This window comes from Coptis chinensis, chromosome 2, assembly GCF_015680905.1.
Source record: "Coptis chinensis isolate HL-2020 chromosome 2, ASM1568090v1, whole genome shotgun sequence".
Classification (NCBI taxonomy): Eukaryota; Viridiplantae; Streptophyta; class Magnoliopsida; order Ranunculales; family Ranunculaceae; genus Coptis; species Coptis chinensis.
This window is the reverse complement of record NC_141457.1, coordinates 110,477,300-110,499,017: the sequence shown is the minus strand read 5'-3', so window position 1 is coordinate 110,499,017 and position 21,718 is coordinate 110,477,300. Positions and strand designations below refer to the sequence as shown.

At 37.5% G+C, this 21,718-nt stretch overlaps 4 protein-coding genes across 4 annotated transcripts; 1 reads left to right on the top strand and 3 right to left on the bottom strand.

Moving 5' to 3' along the window:
* The first annotated feature begins 31 nt into the window (after positions 1-31).
* On the top strand, positions 32-2,424 carry LOC147520551 (small RNA degrading nuclease 2-like). Its single transcript, XM_086594294.1, has 5 exons — positions 32-43; positions 817-951; positions 1,045-1,149; positions 1,557-1,670; positions 2,092-2,424. The coding sequence occupies exons 1-5, from the start codon at positions 32-34 to the stop codon at positions 2,422-2,424; spliced, it is 699 nt and encodes a 232-aa protein (XP_086450420.1).
* A 526-nt stretch (positions 2,425-2,950) lies between these two features.
* Positions 2,951-5,256, bottom strand: LOC147520550 (uncharacterized). Its single transcript, XM_086592096.1, has 7 exons — positions 5,041-5,256; positions 4,845-4,949; positions 4,582-4,708; positions 4,424-4,495; positions 4,300-4,348; positions 3,446-3,739; positions 2,951-3,347 (listed from the first exon to the last, which is right to left on the bottom strand). The coding sequence occupies exons 1-7, from the start codon at positions 5,132-5,134 to the stop codon at positions 3,246-3,248; spliced, it is 843 nt and encodes a 280-aa protein (XP_086448222.1). The 5' UTR covers positions 5,135-5,256; the 3' UTR covers positions 2,951-3,245.
* Positions 5,257-6,951: 1,695 nt separating this feature from the next.
* LOC147520549 (phosphatidylinositol 3,4,5-trisphosphate 3-phosphatase and protein-tyrosine-phosphatase PTEN2A-like) lies at positions 6,952-12,103 on the bottom strand. The gene is given in 14 exon segments (XM_086592091.1): positions 6,952-7,744; positions 7,872-7,941; positions 8,313-8,443; positions 9,281-9,327; positions 9,650-9,726; positions 9,826-9,890; positions 9,988-10,074; positions 10,197-10,373; positions 10,750-10,815; positions 11,163-11,219; positions 11,311-11,412; positions 11,480-11,635; positions 11,637-11,879; positions 12,021-12,103. Coding segments are annotated over 13 exon segments (1,728 nt in total). The 5' UTR covers positions 11,790-11,879; positions 12,021-12,103; the 3' UTR covers positions 6,952-7,204.
* A 5,259-nt stretch (positions 12,104-17,362) lies between these two features.
* LOC147520548 (disease resistance protein RGA2-like) lies at positions 17,363-21,425 on the bottom strand. Its single transcript, XM_086592090.1, has one exon. It carries the CDS (start codon positions 21,067-21,069, stop codon positions 17,698-17,700), a length of 3,372 nt encoding a protein of 1,123 aa, XP_086448216.1. The 5' UTR covers positions 21,070-21,425; the 3' UTR covers positions 17,363-17,697.
* Between the last annotated feature and the right edge of the window lie 293 nt (positions 21,426-21,718).

Below are 21,718 nucleotides of genomic sequence, written 5' to 3'. Positions count from 1 at the left end.
GATAATTTTTTAAAGTAATTACTTAACATATATGAGTTTTCTAGTAATATAAATGACATAGTGTATTGTAAAATACATATGCCATCACTCGACCCAAATTGAAGACATATTTTCTAAATTTTAAATAGTAAAAGGTTTACAGGAAAGAAAAGATGCTATAGAATATTGCCTCGTAGAATATAGACCCAAAAGCCCAAATGTGCAAATTCAATGAAACTAGTTACCACATCATAACTAGCTTGGGCACAAAAATCCAAAAGTCAGAAACTGTAAGAAAGAATTCAACTCCTGTTTTTTATTCTATTCATTCGTCTCCCTCTTCTCTTATCTCTCTATTCGTTCACATCATACAAAACTAGTAGCACATCCGGAATCAAAAGCCAAGAAATCATCCAAATCTTATCCCAAACATTCCGCAAATTTAAAACATGAAGATAAAATTTGGGATATAAATGGTCTGTGCACTTTGTTTCATACTAAAAAGATCCGGTTTTCTTCAAGAATTGGGGAAGCGCGGTTTCGAAAAACCAGAGCGCAATTTGCAAAACCCAAAGTGCGGTTTTATGGCATTTTTGCTCTCAAACTGTGAGAGCGAGAGCGATAGGTAATACACACGGTTTGTGTGACTAAGGTCTGTACCATGTTTGTGTATTGCTAATACTTGAAACGCTGTCTTCACAAGTCGGTGAAACTCTCCTTATAAAATATTTTACATGCGATTATTAGCAAATTGGATCCTGAGAAACTCAGCTTCCAGCATTTTTAGTTGATTTTTCAAATTGTTGATTGATGTTTTTATTTTTTGATCTTTGCCAGACTATCTTGGGTTATGAAGTTCGGAAAGATGGTGCCCCACATAATTGTCTAGATGATGCACGAGCAGCAATGAAATTAATTATTGCAAAACTTGAGCATGGATTTGATGGTACCATATCTTGCATCAGCAAACACGTGAGTCTCATCCATCAGCAAATTAATTATAGCTTTTTTAATGTTGCTTAGTCGACATATTGAGTTAATAATTTATGTTCTTCGAAGTCTCAGGTTCCTGAATCCGAATCAGCAAAGCTACTTCTTCATGGAATATCCATGGATGTTCCCAAGGAAGAACTGCGAAGAATTTTTCCAGGCTTCACTTTTGAATTTCAGGTTATATCTATAAGCATGGTTCTTTACTTGCAAATAAAACCCAATTCCAGACGACTGAAAAGAGCTATCCTTACTGTCTAATCCATGGATATGGTACATGCAGTGATACTGGATTGTACCCTCTGGCTTTCCTATATTGATTTTCCTCGTCAAAAGATTTACACAGTATTATGACCTTAACTGCTAATAACTTTAAAATATTACATAGGTATTTCCAATAAGTGGGAATATATCTGACCCATTAGGCAGTTAATATCTTTGGGATGTTTTTCTAGGAGAGCTTTGTTAGGCTGCCAGTTAATGTTGCCTTTGCACAGTGAACCACCTAAGGATCAATTATTTTGTTTCTTTGCCTTAATTGAAGCCATCGTGATTGTTTTTGGTACCACGGTCAATTCTATCTGCAGCCCAGGTTGAATATTCGAAAGCAATTACAGAAGAAGTATTCCATCAGTGCAGTTTTCAATGATCCCCAGGAAGCAGACAAGGCATTTCAAAGTATAGAAAAAGAGGAGGAAAAGGTATGAAGTATTTAAATGTCATCATTCTTCAGATGTGAAAGTAGAAATTGGAGAATGAAAGTTATTGGAATTGCTAATATAGGTTATAATGTTGATTTATAGGCAAAATGAAACTGTCTTGATATTCAATATATACATTTTGATTTTGATTAAATTAACTGCAGTAGTCAACTGATATGATGTTCGGATAAGTCAGATTAACTGTCAAATTTTGTAGATAGTTGGTCATCTAACCTCGACCAGGGTGCTCTTTGGTTGTCCCCCCCCCCCCCCCACCCCCCCCACGCACACACACACAAACAATTTAATTTTTGCAACATCGCGAACCGAAAATCTGGTTATATTATTTGCTCCATTAATCCTTAGACTACTTCATCGAGTTGGTTCTCTTTGCTGGACTCAGTGTTTCTTCCTGTTTCAGGACTCCTTTGGCCGTCCCCAGAAATATGTTGTGTTCAACGCAGTGCGGGATTACATACCACCCTCTTTGTTAACAAGGAAAATGACACCTGATGGTTCCACTGAGCAATCCACTTCAAAAAACACTGTGCACTATGAAGAGAACAAAGGTGACGGTTCCCTTGTGCAATGTACTCCCACAAAGAAGAGATCAGCAGAAGTGGAGAACAGAGATGAGTGTGAGCATCACATCAAAGAGATTGAAAGATTGAAGAAAGAACTGTGTCAAAGGGATTTTGGTCTGAGAATGCCACCAAGGATGCATGTAATGAGCAGTCCTAAAAATAGGAGATGACGTTTTTAAACTTCATAATTAGGATATCACCACAGCAACACAGTTGGACATGTGGTGAGTTGAAGGCGAACGCTACACTAGGTGCGAGGGAGCTGCTTGACAGATGACATGATGTAGTAGATAGAAGGGCGAGAGAGCAGATGCTGCGCTGACTGGCACTACATGTTGTGCTTAGGTGGTCTTGCTGCCAAGTTTACGTTTAAGATGATGCAAAACTGAAAATATAATATGACAGCGTCTATCACATTACAAAGGTTTGATGAAATTTGCATCCATGCCATGCCTTTGAGTGAAATCCATATTAAGATACCAGAACATAAGCAACAATGTCCTCTCAGAGCTCAACGTTTAATGAGAACATGTTAGAATCCAACAAAATGTAATTTTGCAAATTCATGCTTAATATGTATAACTGGAACTAAATTCAATGAATTTATTGATTTTTATCCAGCTAGCTAAATAAAAAGTATACGTTTACCCAAAACTAACATACAGCTATCGAATAACAAACCACTGCGAAAATATAAACATATCAAACAATGAATTTATTGATTTTTATCCAGCTAGCTAAATAAAAAGTATATGTTTACCCAAAACTAACATACAGCTATCGAATAACAAGCCACTGCAAAAATATACACATCAAACCATCAACTACTCTGGCTATAAACAAAGCATTCAAATTCTCAAGATGTTAGCCAATAGCATCTTTGTCAAGTCAGCCAGAATAAAACCTTGTGATGTTAGCCAATATACAATCACAATTGACAACCACGCCTTGATAATCCATGCACAAGACAATCATAAGAGCTCTGAGATCTTCATCTGAGCAGGCAACTTCTCCCACGATAGAGGAGCAAGCAGTGTATCATATCAACTCTTTTATCAGTATGGTGGTGGTGGATACGATCCTGAGTATGGGCCTGCAAGTAAAGAACAATTAGCAATACAAACCAAGAGACAAACATTAGTGGCAGTAAAAAGACAACCATAAGAGAGATATCTGGAGGAGGATTGATACCTGGTGGTGGATATTGTGGCAGAGGCGGCACGGTTGTGGAGGGTAGGCAGCAGGTTGAGGAGGGTAGGCAGTAGGTTGAGGAGGGTAGGCAGTAGGTTGAGGAGAGGGATGGTAAGGAGATGGTGGATAGGCTGCTGGGTTTGGTGGGTAAGCGGAAGGATATTGATATGGAGAAGGGTAGGCTGATGCTGGGGGGAATGGTGTAGCAGATGGTGGAGGGGCAGCATAGAAAGGTACATGGGGAGAAGCTGCTGATCCATATGGTGGTGCTGAGGCATAGCTTGTTGCAGGTTTCTGCAATTCAAAGACAAATTAGTAAATTAGGAAGGAGAAAGTATGAGAACTAACAAGCACTGCCAGCGATATACCGGTTAGGCCCAATTTACAAAGACACTTTCTTGACTTAATTAAGTAGCTCTGAAACAGGTAAGTATGTGTAAATTCTTTTACTGTTTAGAGGCTAAGATTTGACTGATCGCACTATATTTTTCACTCATGACTTCTCCAAGCTTAACGATCAAATTGAAAAAGACAAAAATGTTGCTTAATATTTCCTCGTTTATGAGCCTATCAGAAAGTTGCTTCTCAACTTGGTTAAGAAGCAGCAAAGCATGTACAAATATTTCTGCTGCTTAGAAGTTTAACTAGACTCATTGCTACTAGGTGAGCAGAGGGGTAAAAAAGGGGGAGGGGGGATTAATCTAGTTTTGCTTTTGTATTACTAGTTAGTCACTGACAAGTGACAACGAAGTTAAGCCTTGAGTAGGGTCAATTTCTAGCACCCAAACTCCCTAGTGTAATGACTTTTATACCTCGACAAATTACTTGTTAGTGTTTAGAAACGGGGAACTTACATGATTAGCATTAGAATAATGCATTATGAGACGAACTTCACCCGAGTGTCTGCAAACAAAGTAGAAAGTTGTATCAGAATCTCGACATAAAATAAAGGTAAACTTCAATGTTCAATTCCATTACCTTCCAGTTTTACTCTGTAAAGGCCAAGCCGTGTCGTCGTAACCTTGGGAAAGTACTTTGTGGAGTTGAATCCTAGAAACAACAAATCACAACTTGTTTAGTTCATATTACAATAAAACAAAAGGACTAATCACCAAGGTTTAAAGAATGGTAATTACTTTCCACTTCCAATGAAGTCATCAAGACTGATGGTATTGCTATTCCAAACAAGAACATTTATCTCTCTTAGTCCTTCAATTAAGCTGAACACAAATTTCTCTTGAAAAGTCGGGTTCTTTCCACCATCTAAAACAAAAAACACACCAAACAAACAAATTAAAACAGTTTAATTGATACCCAAGTTAAGAAATTGAAGAAAAAAAATAAAAAGGCCCATGCAGCCATGCTATAATAACAATAAAAAACAAATCTTTAAGTTTACCTGTACATGTTCTTGTTCTAAACTTTGTACTTCCATATTCAAGACACACATAAGGGTCTTGCCTTGAAATCCACTCTGTATCTTTCAACTTGTTGCAACTAACAACTACAAGACCAAATAATACAATGATGTTATTTAAGTATGTATATAGGCAATGTTGTATGGTTTAATAGGGGCATCAAGAAAGATGGGATACCTGTAACCTCAAGAGTTTGGCCTTGGATTCCTGAAACCGACATGGATTGTTGATGTGAAGAGTATAATGAAGATTGTGGATAATGAGACTGCATCTGGGAATTCAAAATTATTGTTTCAATTTATTTATATGTTATATATTATATATAACTTGTCGTGAACGTGTGGAAGGATAGCGGTGTGAAGGTTCAAGTGGGGTTAAAGTATTGAATTTTACAACTATGACGGTTTTGTAAGGAATTATTATCTGCAGCCGCGTTAATTAATTATTAATAATAATAGTTATTCAAAGTCTTACTAAAGAAACACGCAGACATCTGACAAGTCAATTGTGTAACTTTCTTATGATGGTCACTTGGACAGGGACACCCCAACAATTTAACTATTTCTCTTCACCTTTTCTGTTAAGGCTGAGTCCAACGGCTCTGCATCCCCACAAAAGTGGTGTGATTTGTGGCGGTTAATATTCTCCATCCGTATTACTCTCCGTATATAGAAGAGTATTTTTGAGAAATGCAGAGGGCATTCTACCGAGTTGAAATAGTGTAAAATGAAAAAAAAACGCAAATGGCGCCATTTGAATTGGAATCATTTGACATTTTTGCATTTTGCGTCATTTGGCGCCATTTGAATTGGAGTCTTTTGCGTAGTATTTTTCACACCATTCAATGACCAAAACCTACTCTCTATTCTTATAACCTATTTTTTTTTAAGAATAGAGATGGTGAGTTGATAACCATTGGACCCAGCCTAACAAATATATTTGGTACAGTAAAATATAAATTACTAAATTGGGGATGTTCTCAAATGGTAGAGCAATCGGATTGCTTGTGATTGGCACGAGGATTGATACCTCACATCTCCATTTTCAAGTGAGCGGAGCGAACGTTCTGGGCCGGGAGGAGGAGGGTATGTGGACAAAAAGTCATTTGGTTAGTTTCTGTCAGTCCTCATTCCTCATCTCATCTCTTCGTCCCTTTCCTCTCTGTCTCCACGCCTCTCAATTTCTCCCTCTCCGCTCACGCCTCTCAATTTCTCCCTCTCCACTCACGCCCCCACTGCATAACAGTATACTAGTTATTACTTTTATTATTATTTTATGATAATTTTTACGTAGTTCTAGCATTTTTATGAATATTAAAGTTATTCATAATTTTTATGTATTGTGTCCAAGATCTATTATTGTGTTATCATTTGTTTGTGTTTGCGTTTGAAATAGATATGCTCTATTGTGAGAGCATTCCCAATGCAAGTGAGAAACATGGGAAATTGAGAGTTTTCATTGCTTTGGAGTAAAAAACCCTTGCCCAATGCAAATGCAAATCGACAATGGCGGTGACTTTTGACTAAGTGAAAAAGAGAGTAGCAGTTGCTACCGAGATAGTAGTTAAGTTGTGAGCTTCGGACAGAATGTTTTATTCCGTCTTGTGTATTTTTTTTAATTTTTTTCGGGTTTTTTTTCCGGACGGAATGTGTTTTTTCGATTTTTTTTTTTTCTGTTTTTTTTAACTTCAGGATGTTTCATTCCGTCTGACACGTTTTTTCGATTTTTACATTCAGACGGAATTAAACATTCCATCCTAGGTTTAAATTCACCTCTGCATTGGGCAACCTTTTATTGTTTTTCATCACAAAATAGCAAAGAGGGGAAATAGTCCTACGTGGAGGTGAAAAAAAGTTGTGGAGGTGAAAAAAAGTTGCTTGCATTGGAAATGCTCTAATGACCGACGCTTACCCCAAATATGTTTGCTTTTTCCAGAAATATGAGGATGTAGAAAACTAGAAGGTTGTTTTCGGCCAATCGACCCCATGCTGTCAGTCGCTCGCCAGAATAATAACTAGAAAGTCTGAAAGCAACATTCTGAAGGGAATATACGTTTGTGTAGTAAGTAAGAATAGAAAAGACAAAGTGTAAGTAATTTCTGTTCATAATATATTAATATGTTTCAAATTCGGGAAACAGAAAAGAAAAAAACAAACTAATCAGCCTACAACGTAGTAGCTGATCGGTGAAAACCCAAAGAATACAAACCACTAGACAAGATGACAGCTTAGGAGCGGTTGTGAAGGCACAAAATTTCACTAAAACATGCATTCAATCTTGACTAATGACCCAAGTGCAGATGTTTTACAACAACAAACAGAAACTATCTATGTCATCAAGTTTACTCACTTTCCGAATCTTCCTCGTCACCAAAACTAAAAACAGAAGCATCTGCAGCAATGGCCTTGATATCACTTGCTCCCATTGAGTCTAATTTTGGGGCCTGATGGTGTGAGGTTTCTCGATTGCTTCCATCAGTTTCTGTTTTGAGGATCTCTGTATGTCTGCCGCTATTAAGTGAAACTTGTGCACTTCCATGTGTGATAGCCACCTTTTCGTCTTGTGCAATGCCAGATTTATGATCAAAGTTAGAAGTTGCAAGTTCTGCACTGGAAGTTGCTTGACATTGCCTTCTCCTGGAAGACTCATTGTCTTCTGATTCACTATCCGAGAAGACATCATCTTTATCGTGGTCTTCAGTCCCTTCAGATCCCTTGTTTGAGTTGGAAGAAAGTGCAGGACGAACACCAGATGCTGTACCATAGCTCAAATTTCCACTCACTTCTCTGTTGGTAGTTTCAGATTTGGGCCTTGCTAGAACTTCACCATTATACTCTATCAGCACAATTTCAACCTGAAATCCTGGAGATGGTAAATTCCTCTGCAAAAGAAGTTGATATACCATAAATATGGTGAAACCAGACTACAAGAGAAGCACCTTGAGAAAAGATGCATGACCAATGGGACGCTCCTAGTATGTCTAATGTGTTGCATGAGATATGGCGTACCTTGTCAAACCCATCAAGATCAGAGGTTTCTAATATTTTTCTATTTTCCATCATTGTCGTATTCAACCAACTGAAAAGAAAAAGATAAATATTGCATGAGAACTGAGCTTCAAGAAGAGGAAACAAGAAGAGCACCAGTTATGGAGGGAAATCAAGCAACAATAGGCATATATTTTCTGCTGATTGCTCAAACGGTAGCCTTTCTGAGAATTAATGGCTATTTTTATTAAAAATGGAAGTAGCTAGCAACATATTCTTACATGCTTTTTATCCTATGCTAGAAATAATCACTGACAATCTTTTTGAATAAGCATATAAAGGATGATGCATAGATGGTTTTCCTAGAACTAGAGTATACCTCAGAAACTTTTACAAAAAATTTACACATTGATCTTTAACTCACTTGTGAGAAAAAAGAAAATCCGAAAATAAGTTGTATACCAGTAGAAATCTCCTTGCCGGTCATGAAAATGGATTTTGAAGTCGCCAGCCAGTTCTGCCACACCAGGCTCTCCTGGTAAAGCAAAAACCAAGATCCCTTTCTTTCGTGAACCAATCCAGAAATCTTCTGGCTGTAAATCAGTGTATGCAGAAAATCTATGAAAAGAAGGATGCAACTGCAAGTTTAATATGCTACACCAACTGTTAAGTGTGTGATGACATGCTCAAAAGGTCCTAACCATCATCTGTTCGCAGCTTTTGATTTACAGCAAGATACTTTAGTAGTTTGAATCTCCACACATGCAAAGGCTTTTAAGTGTGTCATGCATATATACATTGAGCATTCACTAAGGCACCATGTACATTGCCCTATAAATTCCCTATTTGATATCAAAGAAGACCTTTCTTTTTCTGCGTTCAAAGAACTTAGTTTTGGTAATAATGTGTGTTGGCTTCCTTGTCATACTTGTAATTTAATATCACAAGCATCACATATACTATATGTGGGAAATAGATATCGTAATTGCCTATGAGCGGAGAGAAAACGGTTCTCAAAGCAATTCTCTAAACAATATATCAACATGTTTTACCAGTTAGAATAATAAACCAAAAGCTTCAACATTAGATGATATGGAAATGCAACCTCACTTCTTATGATAAATGAATTAATCTATGTGTGTCGTGGATGTTTATTGAGATATAGACGAAAACCAAAAGATTGTGTGGAAACTATGAATCAGAAATATGGATAAAGATGTGGAAACCCTAAGTTGCGCATGAAGCTTACTTTCACACCAGATACCGTCCATGAAAGTAAAAGACTAGTATTAAATCTCAAATCAATAAATAAATCGAAAACTACAAGGATGTTTAACAGGAAAGCATACAAACAATGAAGCATTACAAAAGGATCAAAATATTCTATATACAAAACAAGCAAGAAAATAGATTCAGATAGAAGTCTTTACCATTAGATTTTTGGTTTTTGGATGATTTTGGGTAGTAAAGAGAACTCCTGCATTAATAAATACACTGTTACAACACTACATCATATAAACACTAATGTGGATAGAAACACATGAGTTCTATATGTTGTCCTGTTGCTAACATGACTTCAACAATATTAAGCAACATCCTGAAATGCAAAGCCCACAAATGAAGAGGAACACAAGGTGTCCCATAAGTTTGCAACATAAGCCTCAAAAAGCGAGTTTCCACCATGAACAACTCTCAACCAGACACAGAGACAAGCTATGCAAGATTACAAGGTACTAGTAAATTGTAATATCAGTATGAAGAAAGAAAGAAATGAAGTTTAAAAATGTGTTAGAGCATACCTTTATGATTAGATACTGTAATGGAAGGTCTGATCCAGAAAGGGCATCTGTGAAGCCGGAGTCCCCTGAGCATGCATCTACAACATTTAATCAAGTAAAGTCCAAAAAACAAATTACTTTGAGTTGCAATTAAGAGATAAATAGCAAGCACACACACATAAAAATAAGAGGTATACCTACGCTCACGAAAAGATTTTCCATCAAACTCAGTTAAGACACGCTCAAAGTATTTGACATACCTCTAGAAAGAAAAGGAAATTAAAATACTTGTCAAACACGTACACACTATCCTCTAACACATATCTTTATCACAAAGAGTAAAAGTAAAATATACTGACAATTTGACTAGGAAGAACAAGACCCTTCCCATCCAAACATCTTTTCTGGTTGTAGTAGTCAATGGACTCTTCACTTGTTGGTAAAAACTGCACACAGACACAACCAATTAACATCACTGTTACAAAACACTAATCAATGGAACCAATGATATCCGGATACAATATATATTATATTCCTTGCATCCTCTTGTTGTAATAAAAGTTCAAACCTTCAGGAACAGAAGAAGGCTGGATATCATTAACCCTGTCCTTGCCACGCCGGCTTTGCAATGAACTACTATGACATTCTCAATGTCCTCCTTCAACCATGAGTACACACTTTGACAAAATAATAATATGAGTTGGATTGGGGGGCAATTGTGATCTTCAAATGGAAACGAAGCAACCTGCAAAAGAATAAGAATTAAGACCCCTCCAATGAATCCGAAGAAAACAGAACTAGAAATGGAACTTCTCCAAGTCGATTTGACAGGCGAATTGAGATTCTATGCCAAAAGAAATGTTGAAATTTGTGTAGAGGCTACATTTGATGCGGGGGTAAAAATTGCAATAGCATTATTTCCTGAAGTTGTCATCCCAGAAAAGGATGGCTCCAGGATTTTATGCAATTTAGAAAAGAGAATTTAGAATAGAAGGTGAGAGAGTATACAACATGCAGAACTACCGACAAAGATTCTCCTATTCAGCACAAAGGAAAAAGAAAAAACAAGATTTAGTAGCAAATAACATGACAAAAATAAGATAGCAAAAACATCACCACACCTTGCCCTGAAATAGTGATGCATCATACAGCCTCTCTGAGCAAAGGTTATATACTTTATACTTTCCCTACATACAGAAACTTGGTTAGTAAGCCCATAATAACCTGACAAATGCATAAAAAGGTGAAGTTGGCCAGCACATTTCATTATTCTCCGTTCATATAAAAAGTATGTGAGTCCAACATGAAAATCAAATCAAAAAAAGAGTACCAGTTTGCATTTATACTGTCAAATTAGAGACAGGTAGCCCACCTCTAATTTACATTGAGGGGTAACTTATATGCATTGGTCATGACATCCATCCAAAAGCAACATTCATTCTTTTAACTACGTGTGTGCAGGGGTTTGTCATGAAGAGAGTTTGTCTATGTGTGCACAAAACTAGACCTGAATAAGCAGTAAGTACAATGTTACCTTGTGGTTAGTCTCAAAGAACCTTATGACTTCTTCCATGTGGTTTCGGTAGAATCCCTGAATAACATCTTTTAATTTGTCTAAAGCAAAAATGATAGTGTTGAAATCAATATCTTAAACTTTCACACAAATCTGTTTCCACTATTACCTCCAGATATCCAAAAAGACCAGAGCTGATATCACCAGCAGGGAAGCCCATGGCTATAATATTTTCCGTGATATAAGTCATATCCAAATCAAATCCACCTTCCTAGAAAAGAGTTAGAAAATCAATTGTCATATTACAGATACATAAACAGCTAATTGTCAAAAGTTACCTGATATCTCCGTTTGTTTTGAGATACAATGTGCCTCGCCTTGACCTGCACAGCTTTCACTGCATTCCTAGATGAGTCAACTAATCCTTTCTTGAAAGATCCAAGAACACTAGAATTTTGTTCTGCATTCTCATCTTTTGTGGACAAGCGCAAGCCCGAAACTACTAGTAAATCGTTCAAAGCTTGACTTCCCTGTATTCTCTGTTGCTACCACTGAAGGTTGTAACATTGATGGTGTGCTATCTTGTCCAGAAACACCAGACTCTTTAGAGGTCGAGGTCGATGAGTTATTGGCAGATTCTGAATCCATTTTTTCACTCCAATATCCAAACCCAAACAACTTATAAACAAGTAAGAACAGAAACTATCTTTGATACAATGTTGTTGAATGGCGTGGGATCTGAGGCACAAGTTTAACATGTAAATAAAAATAAATAAATGATCAGTGTTTATAAAATATGAAATAATCAGCTATTGAGGAGATCTAACAAAGCAAGAAAAGGAAATAGAGATCTGGGAAAAGATACAGAGATGTTCTTACTTCTTACATACAGAGATAGATTTTGAGGTTAATGCGCGCCCCGGTCTTGGCGGTAATGTCTTTATTACTATTCTTTGCGGCCGGATCGGATTGATCTGGGCTGGAATATTAATGGGCCGGATCATACTTGATTACCAAGTTATATTCTGTATTCCATTCACAAAATTAGGCCCAATCCTACCAATTGAACAACGATTATAGTTGTAGTACCGGGTTACTTTTATTTATGGTTCCATAACAAATCAACGGTCAGTGTTAGTAACTAGTATACTGCATAGCAGTGGGGGCGTGAGCGGAGAGGGAGAGATTGAGAAGGCATGGAGAGGGACGAAGAGAAGAGATGAAGAATGAGGACAGATTGAAACCTATTAGGCATGTAAATGATGATACATCGATGACTCAGTCAACAGCAGAAGAGAAAGACAATCAACAGTCAAAACAGTTATAGTTTAGCAAATGATAGAGTGACAGCTGTACATAGATTTTCTGTTAAAGTAACTGATTCTGTTTTGTAGTATAAATACACGTAACAAACCAATGATTGAGATGAATGAAAAACAAGATTCATTTGAGTGTAAGAGCATTTGTTTATGGTATCAGAGCTTCTCACTATTCGGTGTTGATCCAAAATCAATTTTGAGGATTCATCTATTTTCATAGAATCATCAAAACAATACTTAGATCTATTACTTCCAAAGATCAAGTCGTCGATTTCTTCAGATTCAAGATTATCAATTGAATTTTTCAATCAAATCTAGGGTTTCAAATGGCAAGAACCAATCAAACAACACAACCATCAATGAGTATCAATCAAATTCCCACTGTGATTGATAACACTCAATCAATTGTGAATACTGATTATACACGGTTTATGATTCAAGTCTCAGAGCTCTCAAAATCCAAAGAATAACAACAAATTTAAGTGTTGTTGCTCTGATTCCAACATCAAAACATCAATTCTAATGATTCTACTCAAGTTCCTATGCTCAATGTTAATTCAGTTATGCAAGATCGATCTTCAAATCTCAATTTTAGTGATTCTACTCAAGTTCCTTTGTTCAATGTTAATTAAGTTATGCAAGATCGAAGTTTTTCTGGTTTTCAACCAATGATTTCAAGTTTTAATGGAGTTCAGAATCAAGTGCCAGTTTTCAGTAATGGTCAATATCAAGGTTTTAATTCTAATGGAGTTCCACTGGTGTTCAACATCAAGGAGTTCCTTTTCATAATTATTATAATAATAGAGTATTTCAATCTCCATCTCATGGTATTCATGCTCCACCAGGATTCAGTATGCAGTTACCCATGGCGGTACCACCTCAGAATTCATCCTACTCGTTTCAGAACATAAGTAACATGGTACCAGTCAAGTTGACTTAAGAAAATTATCTACAGTGGAAGCATCTCTTTCAACCAATCTTCAAAACTTATGATCTAGAAGGTTTAATTGAAGGTACTGACTTATGTCCTTCTCAGTTTCTTATTGATAACAATGGTCACTTGACAAATCAGATGAATCCTCAATATGTGGCATGGGTCAAGAAAGATCAAATGTGTTTAATATGGCTTAACACTACATTGTCTCAAGAACTGCTACCTTATGTTGTTGGATTACCTACTGCTAGAGCTCTTTGGGTTACACTAGAGAATAGATTGTCTAATATCTCTAGGTCCCATGTCATTCAACTGAAAACTGAACTTCAAGACATTAAGAAAGGAAGCAGCTCTATGGCTCAGTATTTCCACAAGCTTAAGCAAATATTTGACAAGTTAGCAGTTGCTGGAACTATACTTGATGAAGCTGATATGGTTTTTCACATGTTGCATGGATTACTTACTGAGTATGCTGCATTTAAGACATCAATTAGAGTATGGTCAAAGAATGATCCAGTGAGTGTTGAAGAACTTCATAATCTGGCATTAAGTGAGGAACTGAACATGGAACAAGGACACAGACAAGTGAATTCAGATAAAGTAAATCAAGCATTTTATCTTTGGAACTTCGATCTAGCGAGGGAACTATAACAACAGAGGAAGAGGGAGTTATAATAATTACAGAGGAAACAACGAGGAAATTATAGAGGTAGAGGATCATACAACAATTATCAAGGCAACAACAAAGTTAGCTTCAAGCTCCAATTCTAATTACAACGGCAAAGACTAGTTCAAACTACAACAACAATAGCAACACTCACTCAAGGCCTCGATTAATCGATTTGTGGAAAATTTGGGCATGTTGCTATTGATTGTCATAATCGTATGAATCACTCATATGTTGGGAGAATTCCACCTGCAAAGTTAGCAATGCTAGCTAATATGAGTGAATTTACCTCTGATAGTTCCACAAGCTCTAACAACAACAACAATGGCAACTTTAACAACAATACTGGATCTTCAGGATACAATTCAAGGGATTCTCTATGGTATGCTGACACTGACACTGGAGCAACTAATCACCTCACATCAGACTTATCCAATCCCTCAGTTCACTCCGACTACAAAGGTTCTAACAAAATTCTAGTGGGCAATGGTCAAGGTTTGTCTATACAGCACACTGGTTCCACTTTCTTAAAACCTTTCAATTCCAGTCATACATTTAAAATGCAAAATGTTTTACATGTGCCATCCATCACACATAATCTCTTAAGTGTACACAGGTTTGTGTCTGACAATCATTGTATACTGATTTTCTCTCCTACTGGTTGCTATGTAAAGGACATTGCCACAGGGAGGATGCTTTTCCAAGGACCAACTGAGCATGGTCTGTATCCTCTCCATCTCACATCCAGTTCATCAAGTCATTCATCCTCTGCATACATTCCTACTGCCCTTTCTGCAATAAAGGTTTTACTCGCGAGAACATGGCATAAGAGATTAGGTCATCCAAAATCATGCGGTTTTAAATAAACTCATTCAAAATAAGAATGTTGATGTCAAAAGGTCTTCAGTTTGTTCCTTTTGTGAGGACTGTGCTTTAGGCAAAAGCACAAAACTATCATTTTCTTTGTCTATATGTAAGTCTGAAAGTCCTTTACAATTGCTTCATATAGACCTTTGGGGTCCATCACCTGTGTATTCTCATATTGGTTTCAGATTTTATGCAAGTATTGTTGATGATTTTTCAAAATATTGTTGGATTTTTCCTTTATCACACAAGTCTGAATTTGACATGGTATTTCAATCATTCAAATCTTTGGTAGAAAATAATTTACATCAGAAAATCAAGTGTATTAGAACAGATGGTGGAGGAGAGTTCATCAGTACACATTTTGAAACGTTTTTATCCAAGTGTGGGATTAAACATAAATTCTCTTGCCCTCATACCCCTGAACAGAATGGGATTGTAGAAAGGAGACATAGACATATTCTAGACATGGCCATAACACTCACTTCTCAGTCTCATTTACCTTCCAAGTATTGGACTGAACTTTTTGCCACAACAGTCTATCTCATAAACAGATTACCTTCCACTTCATTACATTAGGTGTCTCCTTGGGAAAAGTTATACAATAGTGTACCAAATTATCATACTCTCAAAGCTTTTGGGTGTAGGTGTTACCCTTGGCTTCGACCATACACATCTAACAAACTTGAACTCAGATCCAAACCTTGCATTTTTGTAGGATACAGCCTACAACACAAGGGGTACAAGTGTCTAGATGAAGTTACAGGAAGAATATATGTATCAAGACATGTTGTCTTCAATGAGGCTGAATTTCCCTTCAAAATATATCCTGCATAAGGGTGGAATTTGAGCCGAGGGCTCGGAGCTTGGCTTGGGCTTGGCTCGTTTAAGCTCGGCTCGAGCTCGCCCATTTATTATATGAGCCGAGCTCGAGCTCAAATAAAAGCTCGTGTAACAAATGAGCTTGATGAAGCTCGGTTCGTTTAGTTCAAATAGCATATTTATAGTGTAAAATAACCGAGGGCTCGGAGCTCGGCTTGGGATTGGCTCGTTTAAGCTCGGCTCGAGCTCACTCGTTTAACTATATGAGCCGAGCTCGAGCTCGAGCTCAATTTAAAACTCGTGTAATTAGCGAGCCGAGCTTGAGCATGGTAAAGCTCGGCTTGTTTAGCTCGAATTCCACCCTTACTCCTGCATACTCCACTTCTCTTCAGTCTTTCATTTCTTCTGAATTTTGTAACACAAGTATTTTTGAAGAAATTCTTCCTGTCATTCTTGATTCACCTCAGATCATCTCTGAAAATTCTAACAAACAATCATCATCTTTATCAAACAAAAATTCAAGGTCACCCATTGTTTCTTCAGAGTCCAGTCATTCTATGACAACAAGATCTAAACATGGTATATTCAAACCTAAGTCACTCATTTCTACTAATCATCCTATTCCCCAAGCTCTGCAAACATCTCTTTCTTCTATTTCCACTACTCCAACATGTTACACTCAAGCAGTGAAAGATCCTAATTGGAGACAAGCTATGGCCAGTGAATTCAATGCTCTAATTAAAAATGGTACTTGGCAACTTGTGCCATACTCTTCAGAGTTCAATATTGTAGAACACAAGTGGCTGTTCAAGCTGAAACAAAAGTCTGATGGATCTCTAGACAAACACAAGGCTAGGCTAATGGCAAAGGGGTATCATCAATTAAGTGGATTAGATTATCATGAGACTTTCAGTCAAGTTGCAAAGTCTGCAACAATCAAGCTCATTTTATCTCTTGCAGTAAACTTCAATTGGGAAATCAAGCAACTTGATGTGTCAAATGCATTTTTGTATGGCCATCTCAAAGAAACAGTGTATATGTCACAGCCATAGGGTTTTATTGATCCACAGAAACCTACACATTGGCCCAGAACGTTCGCTCAGCTCACTTGATTATTAGGACAACCGACAGCGTTGTGGATTAGTACTCGTGATGGTTGCTCAAATTTTAAATATGTTGAATTGCTCATCTTGAAACCCCAGAAATTGATAACTTACAGATATTTTCTTTTCTAACCATCCATGAAGATAGCCCATTGGAATAATTTGTGAATTACAATTGATGAAACCATTAGTCAATGCACCCAGGGAAAATGGAGTTACAACTTCTTAACAGACAATTTTTGTACAGTGTCTCTACTGTTCGTGTTAATGAGCTGATTATACTAAGTAGATACTTGATTTTCAAAATCTTCGCCCGTGCCAAGGCATACTAACAGAATATATATAGACATTAAGGTTCTGCAACACAATCTAAACAAGTTGTTATCAAGAGTCCCTTACTCATAAAAAGGCCACTCAGAAGAAGCTCTGCAATTAATAAATTCATTTTGTCCAAACACTTTTATATACTAAACTCTCTTAATTAACTACTAACTTTGTGAAGCAACCTCAAATGTAAAGCCTGAGAAATCACTTTAAACCAAATCATGAACACAGATGAGTAACGTCAATTCAATAGAACAAGCAAAGCTGATAATAGTTGATCTTGGATTGCGTAAGGTAGTTCAGAAAGGAATGCATAAAGTCTGCTTTAATTTGAACAGTACGAATCAATTATATATAGGTTGCCAATGCTTACTTTGAATGCTTAACTTTTGTTTTGGTCAAAAAGTAATAGCTCCTTCAAACAGAAAAATTGTATGCCAGTAACTGTTTTGTATTTATTAGAAAATTGGTAAGTTATCCGATCAACAAAGTAATAGCTATTTAATATCCTTCATGTTCAGTCCTAGATCTTAGGAATGTGGGAATTGGTGTTCCAATGTTCTCTTCTTTTGCAGCATTCTGTCAGAATAGGACAATGATAGATTTCCAGTTGTTGAAGCATGGGGAGATGATTCAAATCCTCCGGTACGAAGTGAAGAAATTCACATTCGTCAAACTGCAATGTTTGAATTGCTGTGAGTTGGTTAAAGCCTTGTGGGAGGGATGAATGAGGACAAGAGCTGATGTACAAGAAGTTAAGGTTTGGGTAGTTGCTGCTGGGGCATCCGGCTATGGGCAATGACCTTGAGAAAACACCTATATCCCCTTGCAGTATCAGCTCCTCAAGGAGGGGAGGAAGGGAAGGTTGAATTCCTGTCAGTTGTGGACACGAAGTTATCCGTAGATCCCTAAGTGCATGAGCGAACATGTAGTGAGGTACCACCTTTAACATTGGGCATACATCGATGCATAATGTACGGAGACAAGGCATGAAAGTGATATTGGAGAAACGTTCTTGATGTTTTGTTATTGGAAGCATTTCCTCCTGCTCTCCCCACTCCAACATAACCCCAAGTGCAAGCTTTTTTAGATGTCGGAACACTGCAATAGGTGTTGATTCTCCAACTTCTCTAGTATCATCACTCGTCGTAATTCCTAAAAGCTGGAGTCCCAAGCATTTCAGTTTTGCCAATCCTATTATTTCAAGATCTTCTAGAGATTTTAGTCTTCCAAGAGCTGGTAATGTCCGCAAATTTTCACACCTCAAAATCACTAGTTGACATAGGTTTGGAAAAATTTCTCTGTCATTCTCAAATGGAATATCCCATTCCTCACACACTTCCAAATTCAAAATTTCGAGTTTCTTCAACTTTGGGAATCTTACTTCCGGTTGTACAGAATGTACACCATTATTGCCACTATTTTCAGTGCCAAGTCCATAAAGCTCGTATCCGATGCGTTTCACTGACTCCAAATTATTTAAAGTAAGAACTTCAAGAGATGCCAGTCTCCCCAACGGAGGCAATTGCAAGCATACACTGCAATCAAGTAATGTCAGTCTGACCAGATTGGATAAAACTGCATTGCTCGACATCCAGAAAGGGAATTTGGCACCAAGATAACCCTCTATGTACAATGCTTTCAAATTGGTATGTGGCTGGAGGGCTTCAAGAACCCCCTCCATCCTCTTTCCATTTTCTTCCCTTGGATTTTCTGGTCTTGCGTACAGATTAAACCTGAAAGTTAAGTAATAGAGGTTTTCCTTCTTCTTAAGTTCTGCTTGTGCAGCCTCATTTACATCAATCACGTGCCCCAGTCCCCATATTTGCAATTTTCCTTGGAGATGGTTGAGAAGTTTTAGCTCTCCTATTTTGCAGTTGTCACCTTCAGCACCCACAATCAGTTTGCATAAGGTTCTCAGACAGCTCAATCTCCCCAAACCCCGAGGAAAATAACTCAGTTCAAGAGTTTTCTCAATTTCAAGATGTCTTAAATTACATAACTTCCCAATTGCACGAGGTAGTCTTTGGAGAAGAAAACATGAATTCAGTTTCAAGGTCTGCATATTGAATAGATTACAGACCGTTTCAGGTAATCCAATCAACTTTGTGTTAGACAAATCGAGGTATCGGAGATGTAACAGTCTCTCCATCTCATTTGGAAGTTCTTCAAACGAAAGATGTCTCAAATCCAATGCCCTGAGGCATGCCAACTGTTGGAATAACCCAAGATCCACTGTAGAGATGCATCCCACACTGAATGGTCTCAATGTGCATACATTGTTTGGCTCGAATACATCAAGACTCTTCAAATTTGGGGAACTCAAATGGCGAAACTTTAGTCTACCAATTTCTCTGCCTTCCATCTTTAACATAGAGGATCCACTCTTTGTCAGAGATTGTGCAAAATCATGCAAAAGATCATGTATCTTGCAACTAATAAAGTTGCCTTCATCATCTTTTACGAAGTCTTGGAAAAAAGACCGCATTGCCAAATCATTGAAGTAGTCTCCACCTATTTTCTCTAGGTCATTTGTTCTATCGTAACCAAGAAAACCTTGCGCCATCCATAGCTTGATCAATTCATCCTTTTCTATTTGTTCATCTTTCTGAAAGATGGCACAATAAAGAAAGCATTGCTTCAAGTGTGAGGGCAAGGCATAGTAACTCAATGAAAGAGAAGGCAAAAACCCATGCTCACTATTTGACATCACATCCCACATGTCACTGGCTAATACATCTTTCCAATCTTGTTTTGATTCTTTTAAGCACATTAGACTAGCTAAAATCCTTGCAGCCAGAGGAACACCTCTACACTTCCTTGCAATTTCTTTTCCAACTTCTTCTAACATTTGAAGATCTTCTTGTCTTTCCCTGAAAGCTATATGTCTAAACATTGACCAGCAATCATCATCTGACAGTTGCCCCAGCCTATGTATGTAGGTCGACCCAATCAACCTTGCGACTCTCTCATCTCGCGTGGTGACTAAAATTCTACTCCCTAATGCACCACCATCCAGAGCAAGTTTCAATGGTCTCCAATGATTGTCATCACCGGACCAAACATCATCTAGCACAAGGAGGAAACACTTTCCCTTGACGGATTCAAACAAACTCTTGTGCAGAGCTTGCCAAGCAACAGTGTTAGGGGCGTTACCTTTAGCTTCCTCAATAATTGACTTGGCAACCCTTTCAAGATCAAAAGGCTCAGAGACACACACCCAAATCAACTTCTCAAACTTGGTAATTACTTCCTCTTCTTTGAGGATTACTTGAGCTAGAGTAGTCTTACCGAAACCCCCTGTACCAACAATAGAAATGACTGGAACACGTGAATCTTGATGACTACGCACATTTAGTAACATGTTTATTATAGTTTTTCTGTCATCAGTACGACCAAATATCTCGGATGCATCAATGAAGGAGCTAGTTAGCAGTCGAGGTTCCTGACAACTTTGTCTTTCAGTGAGATTGTATAGATTTTTCTTTCTAACAATCTCATCTAGTCGTTTGTTTATTTTCCTTATCTTACCACCAACATCATGGCGTACGACAATGCGATTGAAACACGAAAAGAGAGAGAACATGTAAGAACAAACCTTGTCACCAACATGTGCTTGACTTTGTGAGATTAGAATCCTAGTGTTCCACTCGTCCAGTACATCGTCGGCATCATAGGAAATGTCTTTGAGTTGTTCCAACCAAACCTTCACTCCTTTGTTCTTGACTTGCTTTTCCTCTGCATCATCTAGCACTCCTCGAATGATGGTGAGTGTATCACTGAGGTTTTCTATTTCTTCACGTACACCCACCACTAGCTGCACCTCTTGTTCGATTTCTTGACGGAGGATGGAAGCTACTTGCTCCAAAACAGCACAGATCAGGGCATCTGCCATTCTGATCAGGTGAGGATGGGTGTCAAAATGAAAAGAGAAGCAGAAGCAGAAGTAGAAGATGCTCCACGCAATTGCAAAGACTATGGCCGCTTTCTATCGTTATCCAAAATAAATGATGTTTGGCCATGGACTGTTAATATTTGCTATATATATCCCAGTAGAAAAATATATCAGTTCAACTGGGAATATATCTTCTATCTAACTAGATAACTGCTAACCAGTGGTGGCGTGAGGGGAGGGTGGAGAAAAGAGAGGAAGAGATAAGTGAGGACACACAGACAGAAACCAACCAACTTGGTTTTTGTCCGCATAGCCCCATTATGCCAAGATGGTTCCTTTCCCCTCCCTCCATTATGGTCATAGGACAAAATTTCTATTTTTGTCTTATTTTTTTTTCCAATAATAATATTTTCCTCCAAATTTTTGACTCAACCAAATTTTCATGTGAACAAACTTCTTATTCTCTAAATCTCTATTCCACTTCTATCGATCAATTCATTATTCTCTCATGACAAACATTTACTTTATTCTCTATCTAAAAATACTTCAACTATAAATTAAACTTGTAAATTTTTTTTAGATATAGTTGTTTCAATGTTTGAGCTAGTTGATTTGTGTGTTGTGATTAGTGATTTACTCCTAATTGATT

Bases quoted from the DNA above. Each gene is read 5' to 3' on its own strand.
- LOC147520550 (XM_086592096.1), bottom strand. From the start codon at position 5,134: ATGCAGTCTCATTATCCACAATCTTCATTATACTCTTCACATCAACAA. The intron at 4,950-5,040 runs GTATCCCATCTT...TTGGTCTTGTAG, and splicing joins CCAAACTCTTGAGGTTACAG to TTGTTAGTTGCAACAAGTTG. The intron at 4,709-4,844 runs GTAAACTTAAAG...TTTTTGTTTTAG, and splicing joins TAGAACAAGAACATGTACAG to ATGGTGGAAAGAACCCGACT.
- LOC147520548 (XM_086592090.1), bottom strand. From the start codon at position 21,069: ATGGCAGATGCCCTGATCTGTGCTGTTTTGGAGCAAGTAGCTTCCATC.
- LOC147520551 (XM_086594294.1), top strand. The intron at 952-1,044 runs GTGAGTCTCATC...TCGAAGTCTCAG, and splicing joins TATCTTGCATCAGCAAACAC to GTTCCTGAATCCGAATCAGC. The intron at 1,150-1,556 runs GTTATATCTATA...TTCTATCTGCAG, and splicing joins GCTTCACTTTTGAATTTCAG to CCCAGGTTGAATATTCGAAA.